We start from the raw sequence: 18157 nt of genomic DNA, 5'->3' as shown, positions 1-18157 counted from the left end.
CAGCTCATTGGCGGCCGCAGGGCAGCTCGCCCATTGGCGCCGCGTGGTCAGCCTAGGTGACGGAGGCCCCTAATCGAGTGACCCCGGGCCGGGCCGGCTGCCGATTGGCTGGCTTCTCCGCGGCAGGAGCGCGGCGGGGCGTTGTGGCGGGCGGAGAGGTCCGCCTTGGGGTAGGCGTCACGCCTGCACCTTTCCTGGGCGGCGCCGGGCCGTGCCCTCCGCCCTGGGCACGCTGCGGACCGACACGGTGTTAGCGCGTGAGCCGATTACGGCTGAGTGCCGAGTGCAGCCCGGGGCTCCGTCCCGGCAGGCCTCGCGTTCCCATATCTGGCCCTTTGCAAAAACGCTTTCCCTAAGGGGCGCCGGGGTGGCTCAGTCGGTTAAGCGTCCGATTTTGGCTCGGGTCATGATTTCGGGGTTGGTGAGTTCGAGCCCCGCGTGGGGCTCTGTGCTGACACCTGAGAGCCTGGAGCTTGCCTCGGATTCCGTGTCTCCCTCTCTCTTTGCCCCCTCCCCGCTTGTGCTCTGTCTCTCAAAAATGAATAAGTGTAAAATAAAAAAATGTTTTTGTTTTTTTTTTTTAAACGCTCTCCCTGTGCTTTAGTGGTACTGTGAACGGGTTATTTATTATAAGGCGGCGGGATTGCCTTAGTGGTCATGCGAACGAGTTATTACAAGGCGGCAGGTTTAGGGGTTAAGAAGACACTGCGTAGAACACAGCACTTACCATCATCTTATTTGGTATCATTGTTAACTTTTATTGAGACCTCATACACAGTAAAAGTGCATCGACCTTAAGTGTGCAGCTTGATGGATTTTTCCATACCTATACGCCTGTGTGAACACAACCCACATCAAGCCAGAGGATATTTCCCTCGTTCCAGAAAGTTCCCTCACAGTCCCTCAGCCAGTCAATAGCGGATACCCCTCCCCCAACCACTTTTCCGACTTCTGTCACCATGGGATGAGTCATAGCCTCCTCTGCCTGTTCCAGATGGTCTCACAGACTTGCCATGAGTCTCGCTGCTATGGATCGACACAATGTCTGGGAAATCCATCCTTTTCTGTTGTTTTAATTGCCATGTGAGCCCTTGTAAGAATACATCCGTCGGTCTGTTCTCCAGTAGGTGGACATTGGGTCGTTTGCAGTTTAGGAGCATTGTAAATAATACTTCTGTGAACATTCTGGTTCCTACACACTCATTTGTGGACCCAGGCACTCATTTCTCTTGGGTGAAATATAATTGCGATCGGAACTGCAAGTTCACAGGTAGGTGTATGTTTATCGTTATTACTTCCAGTAGGGCCAGGGAGCAGAATTACAAAGGGCCCGGTTTCTTGAAAGCCTACCCTGTGACAGGTGCCCCAGACCCCCAGCTCCCAGAGTGTCAAACTCCTGCTCTTCTCTTGGGCCCCAGGTCTCCATAAAGTCTGCTCTGGACCCACTCCCACCCCCAAACCCATGAGGTAAAACCAGTGACCTCAGTTCCCTTAGGGCCCTGTTTATTTATACGTGGCTCGTTTCTGCTGGTCTCTGTTGGCCTGGGAACCCCTGGAGGAGATTGGAGGGGCCGTGGCCCACAAAGGCAGGGCATGCAAAGTGTTCCTGCCTGGTGCACCCACTGCCCACAAGGGGAGCACCTTCCTCCCTGTGTCTTCCCGCTTAGTTTTGGTGGTGGAGCTGACGCGGGGAAGAGCTGGATTAGACAGAGGATCAGAAATACTGCTTTCACCCAGAAGCATCCAGGGTATATGGTACACTGGCCAGTGCTGTTGCTGTGCAGCCATGGGCCAGCGTGTGCAATACCTGCCCGGGTGCCTTGGTCTCCTGGGCACTGGTAAGCATCTAGGCACTGAGCCCTGCTCCTCACCTGCATCACAGCCCTAAGAGGCAGAGGCTAGTAGTGTCCCCATTCGTGGATGAGGAAACTGAGCCAGAGAGAGTCACCGGCTGGACGAGGTAGGGTTGGGATCAAACTCAGTTGACTCCAAAGTGGAGCTCTGCCATACCTGATTGGTTTGACACGTCCTGTGGGTTGTAGGGACTGGGAAAGGTGGGGCGGCCAGTGTCGAGAGGGGAGGTGGTTGTGGTCATGGTCCTGCAGGAGGCCGGAAGGGACAGTGCACTTTATGGCAGGGGGGCTGACCTTGAGTGAGGTGCCCTGTATAGATGGGGGAGGAGTGCATCATGGTCATGATGTGTTCCCGACACACGGTAGACGTTCAGTGTATATCTGCGAATGGATGCCGCCAGGGTTCCCCAAAGTGAGGAAGCCCCCCTCCCCCCCGCGGGCTATATGGGGCACGGATTTAGATGGTACAAGGACAAACACCAGACGCTATTTAATTTTAACAGCCTTGCATGGATTTAAATTGTATTAGGAACTAATGGGGGTGCCCGGGGGGCTCAGCAGGCCGGGTCTGACTCTTGATGTCGGCTCAGGTCATGGTCCCATGGTTCGTGGGATCGAGCCCCACGTGGGGTTCTGCGCTGACAGTGAGGAGCCTGCTCGGGATTCTTTCTCTCTCCCTCTCTCTGCCCCTCCCCTGCTTGCATGCTCACTCTCTCTCTCTCTCTCTCTCAAAATAAATAAGCAAACATGAAAAAAGTTGTATTAGAAAATGCGAGGAGCCATTGAATCTGTCTTCGCAGATGGTATTGCTTCCAATGAGCGAAGTAAAAAAGGGAGTCATTTCAAAAGGACTCAAGTGGCACACAAAACAATTCGGAAGCAAGCTAAATATTCTTCAGCATGGGACTGGTTCAATACGTCCATCAAAGAACAGAGGTTGAGCAGTCCTCATAAAGGGTGATGGAGTCTCCGTGGCTCTGGCCACGGCAGGTCAGCACAGCACTGACTCTAAAAACACACAGGGTGCCGCTGGAGCCCGTGCCGCGGAGGGCTGGGTCGGGGAGGAGGCTGTTTGGGGGCGTGGGGACTCCGGTTTTCCTGTCTTTCTCTGGCCACTCTGCCTCTCAGTGACCTTAGGCCTGTCTGCCCCTGTACCCGCTGGCCTGCCTGGGCTCTCGCTAACGCAGGACCTGGGACTCACTGGTGCAGGATGCCCTTTCCTGACTCCCAGGGAGCCTCCAGGCAGGAGCTTTGGTCCGCTCCGGACACGGTTCTGGAGCACGCGGCAGTCAGGCTCTCTGTCTCCCCTGGGCCGGCTCCTCCTCGTGTCCACCCACACTCAGGGGGTCCTCTGCCTTTGAGACCCTGCCCTATCCCATTCCTCTGGGGCTTCCTCTCTCTCTCTGATGGCTTCACCATTACTCTTCAGCACATCCTTAAGTGAGGTGTCTTCCTGGTCCTCCCTTCCCAGAAGCCCCCTCCACAAGCTCCCCGCAGCCCCCGGTCTTCCTCCGGTTTGTCCCTCTCAGAGACCATCCATCTGGGATCTTCTTGCCTCTATGGGCCCTGAGGTCCTTTTATCCGCACAGCAGTCAGAGGGATCCTTTTGAAATGCGTTCACACCGTCTGCCTATCCCCCTGCATTGGCGAGCAAGCCTCATGCAGAAAGCAACCGTCTGACCTGTGCTTCACACAGGCCAGCTTCTGCCAGGCCAAGGGTCCTCGGGGGCCCAGCTGGGCAGCCCCAGCATGGAGACAGTCTCTGCTTGGTGTCCTTGCCGGGGCAGAACAGTCTACTCTCTGCCCCGTCCCTTGAGTCTCTGCTTGGTCTTTTCTAGAGATTAGCCTTCCTGGAGGAGACCAGTTCTGATTCATCTGAGTCTCTGGGATTCAGCACAGGGCTGGGCCACAGAAGATAACTGATGTGGGAGAGAGCACATCCTGTGGGTTTCCAGCCCATGGCTCTGTGCAGACTTCCGTCTCCAGTCCGCCCTTGGGCAAGCGTCCTATCAGTACTGTGCCTCAGTTTCTTCATCTTCAAAATGGGGGCGATTGGTACTTAAATGAGAAAATCCTGTAAAGTGCTTAGCTTCATAGAGCTAATTAAATATCACCTGAAAAGAATAAAAGGAATTTGTACATGTGTGTTCATGGCAGCACTGTTCATAATAGTGGAAAAGGTGGGAACAACCCAACCGAATGCGAAGACTAAATAAATTGTGGTCTTTCCTGGCGATGTAATATTATTCAGCCTATAAAAAGAAATGTAGTGACGTGCTTCCAGTACAGATGAATCTGGGAAACATTATGCTAAGCAAAACAAGCCAGATGTACAAGACCACATGTGTACTTCCACTTATTTGAGAATATCCAGAAAAGGCAAATCCTTACAGACTGAAAGTAGTTGCCAGGGGCTGGGAGTAGGGGAGAATGGGGAGTGAGTGCTAAGGGGTTAGGTTTCCTCTTGGAATGACGACAATGTTCTGGAACTTGGCGGTGGTGATGCACATTGTGTGCACGTTGTGAATGCACTAAATGCCATTAAAGGCAAGTCTTATGTATATTTATTACAATTTAAAAAATACGCGTAAGTATAAAAGGCTTAGCGAAGCTACGCCAAACCCAAATCGGGTGCCTCCCGGCGACCGTGGCAACAAGGGAGGCTCTGACCCGAGGGGGTGGGGCTGGGGCGACGAGCACCGCACTACCCGCGCACCACACTACTCGCCGGAGCTGGGGTGGGGCAGTGTCTCGCCGGCGGAGCGCCCGCGGCTGCACCACCGGCTCAGAACGTCTGCTTCAACCTTTCCTGAAGCTTCCGGGGCCGCTCGGGGGAACCAAGCCCTTCGCCCCTCCGGCATGGCCACGCCCCCGCCTCACCCCGCCCCGTCCCTCGGGCCCGCCTCTGTCCCCGCCCCTCCGCCCGCCAGTCAGTCCGCTCCAGCGTAACCACGCCCCCGAGCAGCCCCTCCCCCTGCCTTCTCTCCGGGAGTGTGGCCCCGCCTCTGAGATTCTAGGCCTCTCTTCCTAGGCTCCGCCCCGCTGCCTGTCTGTCAAACCCACCTGGCTCCGCCCCGTCGGCCTCGTCTCGTCGTTTTCTCTCGCTCGCCTCAGCGCGGCCCGTTGTTATGACGACACGGTCGTAAATCCGCCATCTTCCTGCGGCGCGTTGCGACATGGAGGGCGCGATGGCAGTGCGGGTGACGGCCGCGCATACGGCAGAAGCCCGGGCCGAAGCCGGGCGGGAGGCGGGCGAGGGCGGGGTCGCGGCGGCGGCGGCGGCCTTGGCTCCTGGCGGGTTCCTCGGCCTCCCGGCGCCCTTTAGCGAAGAAGGTAACAGGGCCTGACGGGGCCTGACAGGGTCGGGCGCGGCCGGGGTGGGGACGGCTCAGTCCTGGTTGGAGGCGGCTCCGAGGGCCTAAGCTGTGGACGCGACCGACCGTCCCAGACCCCGGTTCCTTGCGGACCTCACGGGTCCCCAAGGGGTCCTGCATGGCCCTCCACGCGCTCCCCGGCTTCCTCAGACCCTCGGGCCTCTCCTGTGGGACGCCCATCACCCCGTGGGCCTCGGTGCCCACTCGCGGGTACTCACAGGTGCCCAAGGCTGTGGGGCTGCTCGTGTGTAGACCTCTGCCGTCGCCTCCACTGGCGGCCTTGGCCCTCAGGCCGGCGGTCAGGCGCCTCTTCGCCTCCCTGTCTGGGCAAGGCCCCGTCCTCCTCTGGGCCCCCTCCCAATGCACCTGACGGGTTTCTAGAGCCCTGGCTGGGGTGGGGCTGGAGGCTGGGGGTGCGGTGGGGCGGGGCCTCGCCCCCAGGCCCCCGGCTGCCCCTCGGGGAGGCAGCAGAGCCCAGTGGTGGAGAGCCGGTGCCCTGCAGCCGGCCTGCGGGCTCCATCCCACACCTGCCACTTTCGCCACTTTCTGGCTGTTTGGTCCTGGGCAGGGGATGCTGCTGCCGCCGCCGCCGCTGCTGCTGCTAAAAACGTGTTAAGCACTTACCCGGCATCAGCGTTTTTGTCCTCAAACCAACCCTGGACGCTCTTGTTGTTGTTGTTGTTGTTGTTGTTGTTGTTGTTGTGACTCATTCCCATTTTGTGGATGCGGGAAATTGGGGTTCAAAGGTGTGAAGGTGACCAGGTCACCCAGCTAGTAAGTAGCAAGGACTGGACTGGATGCCGGGGCTGTGTGACTCCTCAACCGACTCCCCTAACTTCTCGGCTGCGCTGCCTCCCCGGACCCCGGTGAGAAGGAAGACGGAGCCCGTGGCAACTGGCTGAGGGCAGAGCCGACGACCGGGCGCCCTGACAGCTTGTGCAGACAGAAGTTGGGTCTCTCTCCTCCGAGCTTGTCTCGTGAGGCTATAGACTGGGCCAGACAGGAGGGGGGCTGGCTGGCGATATTGGGGTAGTGGCCCCCGTCTCCGCAGAACTCCTATTCTCAGCGCATGGTTTTTCCTTGCTCCTTCTTATTCCAGCTGGGGGAGGGGCAGTACCACTAGGGGCAGTGCCAGCCTGGAGAGGGATCTCTTCGGAGGTTGCTGGGCCCTGCTGTGCTTGCCCCCAGCCTTGTCACTGTTACACGGGGCGGAGTGTGTCCCCTTCTGTGGTGGGTGTTCCTTCGCTGGCAACAGCGAGTCAGACTTGGAGAGCAAGGGGGGAAGGTTAAAAGGGTGGTGGGCACGTCAGTGCTTCGCTTGTGACTGCGAACCATCTGGAGGGGATCGCCCTCTGACAGGTGGTCTTGTGTGGGCCCGTCATGGGTGTGGTGTGGGCCTCTGTTTGCTCACTGAGTCAAAAGACATGGACTGGGCTCCTTCCGTGTGCCAGGCCTGGGTTTGACCTTGATGTGGGACCGGATGTGAGGTGGTGGGAACTGGCAGACTTTTACAGAAGCACAAGCAACATCCTCCCATCCCTTTGTGCAAATAGCGGGGCATCTGGAGTAGACCCTCAGGTTCAGACTCTGGCCCGAACACTCACCAGCTGGGTGGTCTTGAATCTCAGGTCCTTTTCCTGGAATGAGTATATGTGCTGCCGAAGCGAGCACTATTTTCCTGGAATGAGAATAGTCATCCTTATTTCCCCAGGGCGCTGGCTGGATTTGGGGACTTCCCCAGTGAGGTGCCTGGCACCCAGGAGGGGCTCAGTGAGTGGGAAGTGCCTGCTGTAGGACCTGGGGCAGGCATGGTCAGCCTACATGGTGAGGGACTTGAGCCTGGGGTGTGGAGCCTCTCTGGGAAGTTCCACCCTGAGTGTCTTCTCCAGAAGAGGGAGCTCCTGCCCGTTCGGAGCCGATGAAGCAATCTTAAACTCTGGTCCTCCACTGTCCCCAGACCGGCTTGGGTGAATCCCTCCACCTCTTAGCTGCTCCCTGGGGCTCTGTCCCCTCATCTCTGAAGTGGGGGCTTTGGGCACGGCAGCCTCACTGGATCTCTGCAGTCCAACTCTCAGGTTGGGGCCCCCACCTGCTGGATGCTGTTCTCCCTGGGGTGGGCACCTCTTCCGCAGGTCACCAGGGGCTGGAAGGTGCCTGTGGTCCGATGGCACCCTTCGGTGGGTTTGGCCTGGGGCTGGAGGCCCTCCCAGGCCCCACTGAGCACAGGCTTGTTGCAGATGAGGACGATGTGCACAGATGTGGCCGCTGCCAGGCCGAGTTCACTGCCTTGGAAGACTTTGTTCAGCACAAACTCCAGAAAGTCTGCCAGCGGGCCCCTCAGGAGGCCCTGCCTGCCGCCCCTGCTGCTGCTGCGCTGCTGGGCCAGGAGGTAAGCCCTCTCCACCTGCCACCACACGTCCACGCACATGTGCGCCCTCCTCCTTGGGCTCACCTGGTGGCTGGGAAGGGGTGTGCCGTGCCCTGACAGACCTGTGCAGCCGGTTCCCTGTGGCACGGGGGTGGACAGAGGACAGGCATCTGGTCATGGGTGAGGGAGCCTGGGCCCTGTCCCTAAGAGCTTGGCAGTATCCCTGGTTTCCTGGATGGCCTGGGATGGCCCTGCCTTCCCAGCAGCCTCTGGCTGAAGCCTGCACAATTGACATCCCTCCTTTCTTGGAGGGAGCCTCAGGGTCTGTCCTGGCTCAGTGGCTCAGGGCTGTCATGGTGGCTTTTGTTCTTTTGGCTTCTCTCCTGCCCTGTACGCACGGTTTCTTTTTCTTTTCCTTTTTAAAATTTATTTATTTATTTTGAGAGAGAGACAGAGGCTGGGGGAGGAAGAGAGAGAGAGAGAGAATATCCCAAGCAGGCTCCGCACTGTCAGCACAGAGCCTGACGTGGGGCTTGAACTCACCAACTGTGAGATCATGACTTGAGCCGAAACAAGAGTCAGATGCTCAACCACCTGAGCGCCCAGGCACCCCTGACACATGGTTTCTCGGGATCCTGCAAAGGGTGGCTCTGGGAGTCCTGCCACTTTGTCATAAACATGGCCAAGGTTGTCATGCTGCACGTGCTTGGGCTGTACGCATCCAGGCCTCTGAAGGTCCCCAGCACCTTTGCACGGTGGTGTTCTCGGGCCCCTCGTCGGATGGCATTGGGAAAGGAGGCTCTGGGAGATGTCAGCCGCCTCAGCTCGTCACAGGGAATGGCCCAGAGGACGGTGGGACTACAGCCATCTCCCTCAGACCCTGTGCTCTTTCCTGGCCCCTCCCGGTGGTGCCCTTTCCCCTAGGAAGGCCCCTGGACCCACATCGCTTGATAGCTTGGCTGGGGCTGGTGGGTGAGGGTGCTGACCTTCATGCCTGCACAGCCAGCTGGGCTTCGGGCTGGAACTGCCGGTCACTTCTCCCGGGAGCCCTCTGCAAGGGTGCTCGCTGCTCTGCATCTGGCCCATGGTGGCCAGGGGCATTTGAGTGACGGGGCTGACCCCTTAGGCCTGGGTTGGAGGGACTAGGGTGGGAGAGATGTCGGGGGAGATGACAGGTCCCACCGCAGCCTTCCCATGTGGAGATAAACCCAAGCCTTCCCTCTCCAAGCCAAGGGAACTCTGGAGCCCTGTAGGAGAATCCTTTCTGTCCCCTGTCCCCCCATGGCAGGTGGTGCCAGCGGTGGCCGGCCCGGAGGAGCCCATCACGGTGGCCCACATCGTGGTGGAGACGGCCGCATTAACGACAGACATCAGCCACGCACCCGACATCGTGGGTAAGCCGGCGCGGTCTCCCAGTGTCTGTCCATGTGTGGCTCTCAGCACAGCTGTTTGTGGTTAGGGCTGGAGGCGAGGGACCCTTGCTGCTGTGACCCTCTGCTCTCCTGAGAGCAAAGCCTGGCTGAGGAGGGCCGAGGCCCTCCAGAGTGAGCACTGGGCACCAAGCCCTGCCCGCCAGGAGAGGGGAGGCGTGTGGCCTGCGCTCAGGGAGTCCTCCCTTTGTGCACAGTCACGAGCTGGCTGCTTGCTCCTGCTGCTTCCCTGGTCCTTCCCTGGTCCTTCTGGAATCTTCCCCATTTTTCTGCCAACCCTGGTTCCTGCTCCCCACCCCACAGTCCACTCTGATGGGTCAGGTTGGGGTATGCACAGGATGCACTGGTGGCTCCAGCCCTGTCTGGACCTGCTGTCTGACCTTGGCTGTCCCCTCCCCTGTGGGGGTGGCAACTCCTGCCCTGATTCTCACCTGGCTTTTATGAGCGTATAGTGCCCAGTCAGCCTCCTTGATGGCTCTTTTTAAGTTCGAGTGCCTTGCTGGTGTGCAGCGGGAGACGGGGGAGTTGATAGGTCTGGAATGGGAAGGGGGAGCCTTCAAAGGGCAGCCGGACAGGAGGGTGCAGCCTGCTGCCCAGCTTGGAAGGAAGGGTTGTTATCTAGGGGTCTGCTGGGCAGGAGTCTTGGCAGGTGCCTGAGTGGGAGGCTGCACAGGATGTGGGTTTGGGTGACAGGTACACCTTGGCCTTGGGAAGCCCTTGGGACCGGATGGGGCAGGAAGAGGGGTGGAGACCTCGGGAGGGGAGCCGCAGAGTAGGCCTTTCTGCCACGGACCCACCTCAGGGAGGCAGCCGGACATCCGTCCTTGTCTCCATGCTGTCCCTTCCCCTGCCTGACATTCCTGTGGACAGGGACATTCACCTGTTGCCATTCTGGATAGGAATGTTGTCATGTGGGGGGTGGGGCCGTGCTCTGGCCCTGGATGGTGTCATATGGGAAAACAAATCCCCTGGGGTTGGGTGGCACCTCTAGCCAGGCCCCTTCCCGCCCCCTTGACCTCCGGCTGGCCCACACCTGCTGCTCGGTGGCTCGTCCCTGTGCTCTGAGGGCTCCCCTCTGGGTACCTCCTGCCTCTCTGTCCCCTTGGGAGTTTCCCCCTTTGCAGGCATCTTGGGTGCACCACGTGCCTGCTAGGAGTCTGCTACTCCTTGCTCCGGGGTTGGCTAGAGTCCTAAACTGCCAGTTGCTGGCTTCCCAGGATTGGGGGGCCAGGGGCCACAGTCGGCAGGGGCTGTGTGGGGGGCCAGATACCTCTTCCCGGCCCTCCTGCCTCTTGGCTGGAAACAAACTTGCTTTTCATCTCTGGACTCAGGGCAGCCCTGTTCTCCCTTCCTTGAGCCGTCCGCCTGCGGTGTCTTGTGCCACGCTCTATCCCAAGTCCTCGCCTGGCAGAGGTCCCTGGCCTTCTGGAGGTTTGCTTCTGGGGCGGAGCAAAGATAGAGCATCCAGCGCATAAGCCAGGGCATGGGCGAGAGATGGCCTTAATTGTCTGAGTCACGGTGCTTGCGTTCTGTGTGAGAATGGCTTGTCAACACACTATGTCTGACTGACTGAGATGGTTCCTAAGAAGTGGCTTTACAGCCGCTTCCCACGTGTCGTTTTTACGAGCAGAAATTATGAAGCGTGTTTACAGCTTAGCTTTGCGCGTCGTCAGATCTTTTCATCACCCGTGAGAGGCGCCAAGGCCAGGCCTCCTTCCTCAGGCAGCTCCAGGTTTCTCGGGAGCACTCACTCTCCCGGGAGGGTCCCCAGCCTGCCGGCCGCAAGACACAGTGGGTGACCTCCCCCCCGCCCCCCGAGGCATCTTTCTTACCTGACAGTGGGAGCCGGTGCAGTGAGCGGGGCCGGCCCATCCACCGTCTCTGTGCTGGCACTCAGTTGTCCTCAGAGGGGGCAGGACCCCTGCGCACATCCGGTCCTGCGCTCCTTGGCTTAGGAGGGGGCACCGGTGCTCATGGTGGGTCTCCCCACTGGGCACCTTCTGGGGTCCCGGAGCTCCTCTGGGCGGCCTCCAGCTCAGGGAGCAGATACTAGGCCCTGGAGCTGGAGGGCGGTCAGGACAGCTCCACCGTGTCCTAGCAACGTCCCCGGGCAGGGATCAAAGGAGGTGGCAGGGCCCGCAGAGTCTCGAGGCTCAGGCTGACCCTCTTCTCCTCAGGCGGCGGACACATCAAAGAGGTCATCGTGGCCGCCGAGGCAGAGCCGGGGGACAGCGAGATGGCGGAAGCCCCGGGCAGCCCCAGCCATCAGGGCCCGGGCCTTCCCGGGGAGGGCGAGCAGGCCCAGGTCAAGCTGCTGGTGAACAAGGACGGCCGATACGTGTGCGCGCTGTGCCACAAGACCTTCAAGACGGTGAGGCCGAGCTGCGTGCTCGGGGCCCTGCCGGCAGGAGGGGCCGGGCCTCCCTCCCGCTTCCGCCGGGGAGGTGCCTGAGCCCTGCTCCTCCGCTCTCCCCCAGGGCAGCATCCTCAAGGCCCACATGGTCACCCACAGCAGCCGCAAGGACCACGAGTGCAAGCTGTGCGGGGCGTCCTTCCGGACCAAGGGTTCGCTCATCCGGCACCACCGGCGGCACACGGGTGAGCCAGGAGGCGGCCGTGAGCCGGCCTTGTGGCACCTGCCTCTGGGGGGAACGTGAGGCTGTGGCTGGGGGCCTGCCTGCCCCTTGGCCCCGGGGCTGACCCTGCCCTCTTTGTAGATGAGCGCCCCTATAAGTGCGCCAAGTGCGGGAAGAGCTTCCGGGAGTCGGGTGCGCTGACCCGGCACCTCAAGTCTCTGACCCCGTGCACCGAAAAGATTCGCTTCAGCGCGAGCAAGGACGTGCTTGTGGGCAAAGAGGACACGCCTGCAGGTCCGCGAGGTAGGGGCTCCCCGCCCTGGCCCGGGCCTGGGTGCTGCCCTGGTCAGCGGTCTCTTCAGGGACTCTCCTGGTTCTGCCTTAAAGGATCTGGCGCCTCCACCGTGGGGACCGTTACATCATCATCGGTGACGGGCGAACCTATGGAGACATCGCCTGTGATTCACCTGGTGACAGACGCCAAGGGCACTGTCATCCACGAAGTCCACGTCCAGATGCAAGAACTTCCCTTGGGCATGAAAGCCCTGGCCCCAGAGGTGCGGGCAGGTCAGGGGCTGGCCTCTGTCCGCTCAGTGCCGGGCTCTGTGCCGGTCACTGGCTCCAGCGGGAACGGGACCAAGCTGGCCTGCCTTCCTGGTGCTCAGTGTGGTTGCAGGGGAGACAGGAGACCAATGGCATGCCAGAGGGCAGGGAGGGGTGAGGGACAGGGAGCTGGAGGTGAGGTGGAATGGGCTGTGGGGCTCCCCAAGACGTATGCACGGTGCCCCTGGGGCCCCTTGGCTCTGCTCCGTGTAGTGCGTGCAAGTGGGTACCGAGTGTCTCTGCCTGCCCAGCTGCCCTCCGTCTGCCTGCCCACAGCCCCCCGGCTCCGAGGAGCTTCCCTGTTCCGGTGAGGGTGGCCGTGAGAACCTGCTGCACCAGGCCATGCAGAACTCCGGCATTGTCCTTGAGCGTGTCACTGGAGAAGAGGGGGCCCTGGAGCAAGCCCCTCCCGCGGCGCCCAGTCCCCAGCCCCTGGGAGACGGTCCCCCGGAGCTGCCGCTGCTGGAGGTGGAGCCAGTGGAGACAGTAGGTGCCTGCGCCGCTGGCGAGCTCCTTTGGGGGTCAGGCCTTGGGTACAGGGTCACGACCCTGGCCCTGGAGCCGTCCTTGCTGTGTTCCCTGGGGTGGAAACATTGAGCCACTTTCTGCAGTGATTTTCCCCCATTTACTGCCTTCCCTGGGCTCATGGTGGAGCTTGCCGGTGTGGGGGGTGCCACGGCTCTGTTCCCGGTGCTGCTGGGGTCCAGCCCGCAGTGGGTGCTGGAGGCATGCTGGGACACCTCCCCCCGCCCGCCAGCAGGTGGCCAGCGGGCCCTCAGCCGTGCCTAGGACCCACCCGTGCCCTCAGTGCAGTGAGACCTTCCCGACGGCGGCCACCCTGGAGGCCCACAAAAGGGGCCACGCAGGTGGGTGGCAGGAGTGGGGGGCACCTGGCAGCCAGCCAGGATGTGTGTTTGGGGCCCTTGGGTGGCAACCCGGCCTGACATCCCGTGCGGCCCCAGGGCCGAGGCCGTTCACATGCGTGCAGTGTGGCAAGGCCTTCCCCAAGGCCTACCTGCTCAAGAAGCACCAGGAGGTTCACGTGCACGAGCGACGTTTCCGCTGCGGAGACTGCGGGAAGCTCTACAAGACCATTGCACATGTCCGCGGCCACCGGCGCGTCCACTCAGATGAGCGGCCCTATCCGTGTCCTGAGTGTGGCAAGTGCTACAAGACCAAGGTGGGTGCTCGGGCCCCGACCCCTGACCCAAGGGCTCCCCTCTCCTGGGCCAGATCCCTGTCCCGTCCCTGCCTCTTGACCACACAGCCCCTCCCCCAGCCCCTCCGGCCTGGCCCAGAGGCCGAGGCCAGGCCGGCACTGACGGTGCGGGTCCACAGAACGCCCAGCAGGTGCACTTCCGGACGCACCTGGAGGAGAAGCCGCACGTTTGCCCGTTCTGTAGCCGTGGCTTCCGGGAGAAGGGCTCCCTGGTGCGGCACGTGCGGCACCACACGGGCGAGAAGCCCTTCAAGTGCTACCGCTGTGGCCGGGGCTTCGCCGAGCACGGCACCCTCAACCGGCACCTGCGCACCAAAGGTCAGGGCCCGGCGCGGTGGGGGGCGAGGGCGGGGAGGGGTGCCCGGCGTGCTGACCAAGCCCCCCCCCCCGCCCCAGGCGGCTGCCTGCTGGAGGTGGAGGAGCTGCTGGTGGCCGAGGAGAGCCCCGCGGCCGCCGCCGCAGTCCTCACTGAGGACCCGCACGCCGTGCTGGTTGAGTTCTCTTCCGTCGTGGCCGACACCCAGGAGTACATCATTGAGGTGGGTGCGGCAGGGGCGGGGTGGGACGGTGGCGTGGGGGAGCCTCCCCTGGGGTCGGCTGACCTCTGACCCGTGTCCAGGCTGCTGCGGACGACGCGGAGGCTAGCGAAGCCGCGGAGATCATTGAGGGGGCCCAGACAGAGGTGAGGGGCTGGGGGAGGGCCGAGGAGGGTGGTGTGGGCCCCCGTCCCCGCCCCTCCGCAGCGCGAGCTGAGCGGTGAGCCCCCCACAGGTGGACAGCCACATCATGAAGGTGGTACAGCAGATCGTGCACCAGGCCAGCGCCGGGCACCAGATCATCGTGCAGAATGTGACTATGGACCAGGAGGCGGGGCTGGGCCCAGAGGCGGCTGCCGCCGACACCATCACCATCGCCACCCCTGAGAGCCTGACGGAACAGGTGGCCATGACGCTGGCCTCGGCCATCAGCGAGGGCACCGTGCTCACGGCCCGTGCGGGTGCAAATGGCGCCGAGCAGGCCACCGTGACTATGGTTTCGTCGGAGGACATTGAAATCCTAGAGCATGCGGGCGAGCTGGTCATCGCCTCACCGGAGGGCCAGCTCGAGGTGCAGACGGTCATTGTCTAGCGTGGCCGCCTGCAGGGTCCTGGGGGCTGGGCTGGGTAGGGGCAAGGGCCCAGAGAAGAAAGAACACAGAATTCAGGTGTTCAGAGGGGATGTGGGAGTGTAAATAGTTTTTTGTTGCTTTACAATAAAACGTGAAAATCTGCCACTTGTGATGTTGCCGTGGCAGCGGCAGCCTCGGGGTCTGGGGCCACTGTCCTGGCAGGTTTCCCTGTGGCAGCACGCCTGCCCGGGCCACCCTCTGGACTCTCATGCCAGGCCGCCCCGCCCAGGGCTCCGGAGGGGCTGGCGGCACCTTGGCGGTGTGTGGGTGTCACTGGCATGTGGACAGGCAGCCTCCTCCTGCTGCCCTGCCCAGTGGGAGTCGTGACTCCAGCTTCCTGAGCCCCCCCCCCAGGTGGGTGGAAGGGGATGCCGTTTCCCCGCCTCCGGCCCTGGTGCTGTCTGTTGGGACAGGGGACCAAGGCTTTTTCCCTTGAGGTGACAGCGTGTGGGGGGACAGGCCTGCACTGCGTTGTTTTCCCAGAAGGTGCCACTGAAGGCGGGAGATTTTGGATGACCTAGTTTTGGGGGGTGGGGGGAGGACAGGAACAAGGACTGGACCTTGGATGGCTGACCCTCTTATCCAGTCCTGACATGGTGCTGGGAGGCGGTCAGAGTCTGCGGAGTCCCGCTTCTGATGGGCTTGGGGGCACCAGAGCAGGCCCAGGGTGGATGCCCCTGCCACCTGGCCGTCAGGGCTCTCCCTGGGACCGGCCACCAGGAGTTCCAGCGTCCAACTTCATTGAGGGGGCGGACCCAGAGCAGTCCAGCCCCTCCCTGGACCAGGGCCTCAAATACCCGCCTGAGCCCTGGCACCAGAACTGCTGCCCCACCAAGCAAGGAGTCTGTGTTGTGCCACAGACACACCCCCAGCCTGGATCTCTGACCTAGATCCTGAGCCTCGGCTGCTGCCCCATCCGCATCCCAGGTGAGTGATGGAGTCGGCCTGTGTGGGGGTGCCGTGGCTGGGGAGGACTGGGCTGACCAGGGGGCTGGATGGGAATGGGGTGCTTGTATTTGGGGCTCAGTTTCCCTACGATGGAGAAGGGCCACGGTAAGCCTAGTGCACCACTGGGGAGACATGGAGACGCAGGGAACCTCTGTGTCAAGCGTTCTCACCGGCCCCCGTGGCCCCGGGGCTGGGGCGGAGAGGGGCGGCTTGGTGTGTCTGACTCCAGATTCGAGCTCAGGAGCGTCTCTGTCACTCCCAGCCGCCCGCTCCGCGCCATGGGTGGGTTCCGCGCCCTAATGGCCGCGCTCTGGGCGCTGGGGGCCGCCGGGGCCGCGGCGCTGCGCATCGGAGCCTTCAACATCCAGAGCTTTGGCGACAGCAAAGTGTCGGACCCAGCCTGCGGCGGTGTCATTGCGCAAGTGAGGCCAGGGGCCGGGAGGCGGGGCCACAGCTGGGCTTCTCCGGTGATTCCGCCGGCGCGTGACCCCGCACCTGCCGGTCCCTCCCCCAGATCGTGGCTGGCTATGACATCACGCTGGTGCAGGAGGTGCGAGACCCGGACCTGAGCGCCGTGTCCGCGCTCATGGAGCAGATCAACAGGTGCGGGGGACAGGGTCCAGCGTTCGGAGTCCAGGCCGGGCTCGCAGGGCCCGGCGGGTGACTTGACCGCGGGCCTGGCCCTTGTCTCCGCAGCCTGTCCAGGCACGAGTACAGCTTCGTGAGCAGCGAGCCCCTGGGTCGGGACCAGTACAAAGAAATGTACCTTTTCGTCTACAGGTGAGGGGCGGGGCGGCGGGGCCTGGGCGCGCAGGGCAGGAGGGGGCCGGCTCAGCGCCACCACCAGTCTCCTTCCCCCAGGAAGGACGCGGTGTCGGTGGTGGACACGTACCAGTACCCGGACCCGGAGGACGCCTTCAGCCGGGAACCTTTCGTGGTCAAGTTCTCCGCCCCCGGCTCGGGTAAGGCCCCGCCCCTCCCCTTCCGCGGCCCCGCCCCCGCCCCGCCCCACCCCCGCTTCTGACACGCGCCTTCCGCAGCTGCCGGGGAGCTCGTGCTGATCCCGCTGCACGCGGCGCCGCACCAGGCCGTGGCGGAGATCGACGCTCTCTACGACGTGTACCTGGACGTGATCGACAAATGGGGCACCGACGTAAGTCCCGCTCCCGCCCCCAGCGGGCGCGTCCGGGGTGGGGGTGGGGGGCGCGTCCCTCTCGCGGGCTCAGCCCCGGCTTCGCGGCCCCGCAGGACTTGCTGTTCTTGGGCGACTTCAATGCGGACTGCAGCTACGTGAGGGCGCAGGACTGGCCGGCAATCCGCCTGCGCAGCAGCGAGGTCTTCAAGTGGCTCATCCCGGACAGCGCGGACACCACGGTGGGCAACTCGGACTGCGCCTACGACCGCATCGTGGTGTGCGGCGCCCGCCTGCGCAGGAGCCTGAAGCCCCAGTCGGCCGCTGTGCACGACTTCCAGGAGGAGTTCGGCCTGGACCAGACTCAGGTGGGCGTGGGGGGGGGGGGGAACTGACGGGTGTGGGGGTGGCCAGTGTCTTGCTGCCCAGGGCCGGGGGCGCCCCTCCCCGCACTAGTGTCTCGGAAGCACCCTTAGGGGCTCAGTTCTAGCCGAAAGGAACAATTGTGGGATGGCGGGAGGAGATGCCCTTGGCCTCTTCTGGAGTGGGGTCCCCAGTCCGTGCCCCATGCCACCTGCAGGCAGCACAGTGGTCTGTAGATGCCCGCGGCCCCCCCCCCCCCCCCGGGGCGGGGTGTGGGGGTGTGGAGGGGTGGGAGGTGGAGGGGGTGGAGCCTGCAAGGGAGGAGAGGCTGCCCAGCAGGCCCCACTTCCTCTCCCTCCAGGCCCTTGCCATCAGTGACCATTTTCCTGTGGAGGTGACCCTGAAGTCCCACTGAAAACCTTCAAGGCCTGGTCAGGGCCCGCTGCCTCCAGACTCGACCTGAGGAGGACTCTGGCCCCCACAGATCTCCTTCCGGATGGCTGGCCAAGCCCCAGCAAGCCGTGGGGCAGGGCTGGCTGGACAAGAGGCTGTGGACACATCACAGGCCCACTCAGCCTGTCTCCCCATCTGTAAAATGGGCTACGACATCTCTCCTCCTTGTGAGGAGCACCTACAGGGTGCCGGGCGCGTGGCTGTGCTCAATAAACGGGAGTGAGCGCTTAGCCAGGACCACACAATGGTCGGCTTCAAGGCCTCCGTGTCCTTTCTTAGGACTCCACCCCTGTGAGGCCCAGACTTTGGTGCTGCAGCCCAGTGGGTCCCAGGTCCCAGCCCTCTAGGGGAACAGGGATGGCCCGGCCCACCCGTGTCACACCCTGCTGGGAACTGACGCCCTCCAGACCAGGCTCTAGAATGCAGCTCCCGAGTGTGCTTGCTTTCCCTCCGTGCCAACCGTAAATGCGTCCGAGGACTCGTGCTGAGCGCAGCTGGGGACACACACACACACACACACACACACACACACACACACACACATGCGGGCAGTGCTGACAGGGCCAACCTCACAGTCCCTGCCGCCCTCTCTCTCCCTCAGGGGCGAGCAGGCAGGACGCCTCGCCCAGGCGGGGCGGGTTCCTTCTCAGGAGCCCTGGGCTGGACAAAG

General features: G+C 62.4%; 2 protein-coding genes and 1 long non-coding RNA gene across 9 annotated transcripts; 2 read left to right on the top strand and 1 right to left on the bottom strand.

Moving 5' to 3' along the window:
- Positions 1-534: 534 nt before the first annotated feature.
- LOC109495349 lies at positions 535-11203 on the bottom strand. Of its 2 annotated transcripts, none has more exons than XR_002150777.3 (3): positions 9457-11203; positions 4917-8737; positions 535-3967 (listed from the first exon to the last, which is right to left on the bottom strand). It is a non-coding gene; the product is annotated as an uncharacterized LOC109495349 (long non-coding RNA). The 2 variants fall into 2 exon arrangements; XR_006590967.1 differs by having other exon boundaries at positions 4917-9559; positions 9823-11203.
- E4F1 (E4F transcription factor 1) lies at positions 5030-14693 on the top strand. 6 transcript variants are annotated; one of them, XM_011290701.4, is made up of 14 exons: positions 5030-5186; positions 7465-7616; positions 8884-8989; positions 11203-11396; positions 11503-11623; positions 11743-11895; positions 11989-12158; positions 12481-12690; positions 12965-13070; positions 13167-13384; positions 13543-13741; positions 13820-13962; positions 14043-14105; positions 14195-14693. In XM_011290701.4, the coding sequence occupies exons 1-14, from the start codon at positions 5030-5032 to the stop codon at positions 14549-14551; spliced, it is 2349 nt and encodes a 782-aa protein (XP_011289003.3). In that variant the 3' UTR covers positions 14552-14693. The 6 variants fall into 6 exon arrangements, with proteins under 6 accessions (XP_011289003.3, XP_011289002.3, XP_011289001.3 ...); XM_011290700.4 differs by having other exon boundaries at positions 12962-13070; XM_011290699.4 differs by having other exon boundaries at positions 11743-11904.
- A 141-nt stretch (positions 14694-14834) lies between these two features.
- Positions 14835-17724, top strand: DNASE1L2 (deoxyribonuclease 1 like 2). Its single transcript, XM_045047519.1, has 7 exons — positions 14835-15961; positions 16054-16142; positions 16236-16319; positions 16401-16501; positions 16580-16692; positions 16788-17039; positions 17396-17724. The coding sequence occupies exons 1-7, from the start codon at positions 15587-15589 to the stop codon at positions 17447-17449; spliced, it is 1068 nt and encodes a 355-aa protein (XP_044903454.1). The 5' UTR covers positions 14835-15586; the 3' UTR covers positions 17450-17724.
- Positions 17725-18157: the final 433 nt, after the last annotated feature.

This window comes from Felis catus, chromosome E3 (genome assembly GCF_018350175.1).
Source record: "Felis catus isolate Fca126 chromosome E3, F.catus_Fca126_mat1.0, whole genome shotgun sequence".
NCBI classification, from domain to species: domain Eukaryota; kingdom Metazoa; phylum Chordata; class Mammalia; order Carnivora; family Felidae; genus Felis; species Felis catus.
The sequence above is the reverse complement of the archived record's forward strand: the minus strand, read 5'-3'. Positions and strand labels throughout refer to the sequence as shown.

Bases quoted from the DNA above. Each gene is read 5' to 3' on its own strand.
- E4F1 (XM_011290698.4), top strand. From the start codon at position 5,030: ATGGAGGGCGCGATGGCAGTGCGGGTGACGGCCGCGCATACGGCAGAA. The intron at 11,397-11,502 runs GTGAGGCCGAGC...GCTCTCCCCCAG, and splicing joins GCCACAAGACCTTCAAGACG to GGCAGCATCCTCAAGGCCCA. The intron at 13,385-13,542 runs GTGGGTGCTCGG...GCGGGTCCACAG, and splicing joins GCAAGTGCTACAAGACCAAG to AACGCCCAGCAGGTGCACTT.
- DNASE1L2 (XM_045047519.1), top strand. From the start codon at position 15,587: ATGGGAATGGGGTGCTTGTATTTGGGGCTCAGTTTCCCTACGATGGAG. The intron at 16,320-16,400 runs GTGAGGGGCGGG...TCCTTCCCCCAG, and splicing joins ATGTACCTTTTCGTCTACAG to GAAGGACGCGGTGTCGGTGG. The intron at 17,040-17,395 runs GTGGGCGTGGGG...CTCTCCCTCCAG, and splicing joins TCGGCCTGGACCAGACTCAG to GCCCTTGCCATCAGTGACCA.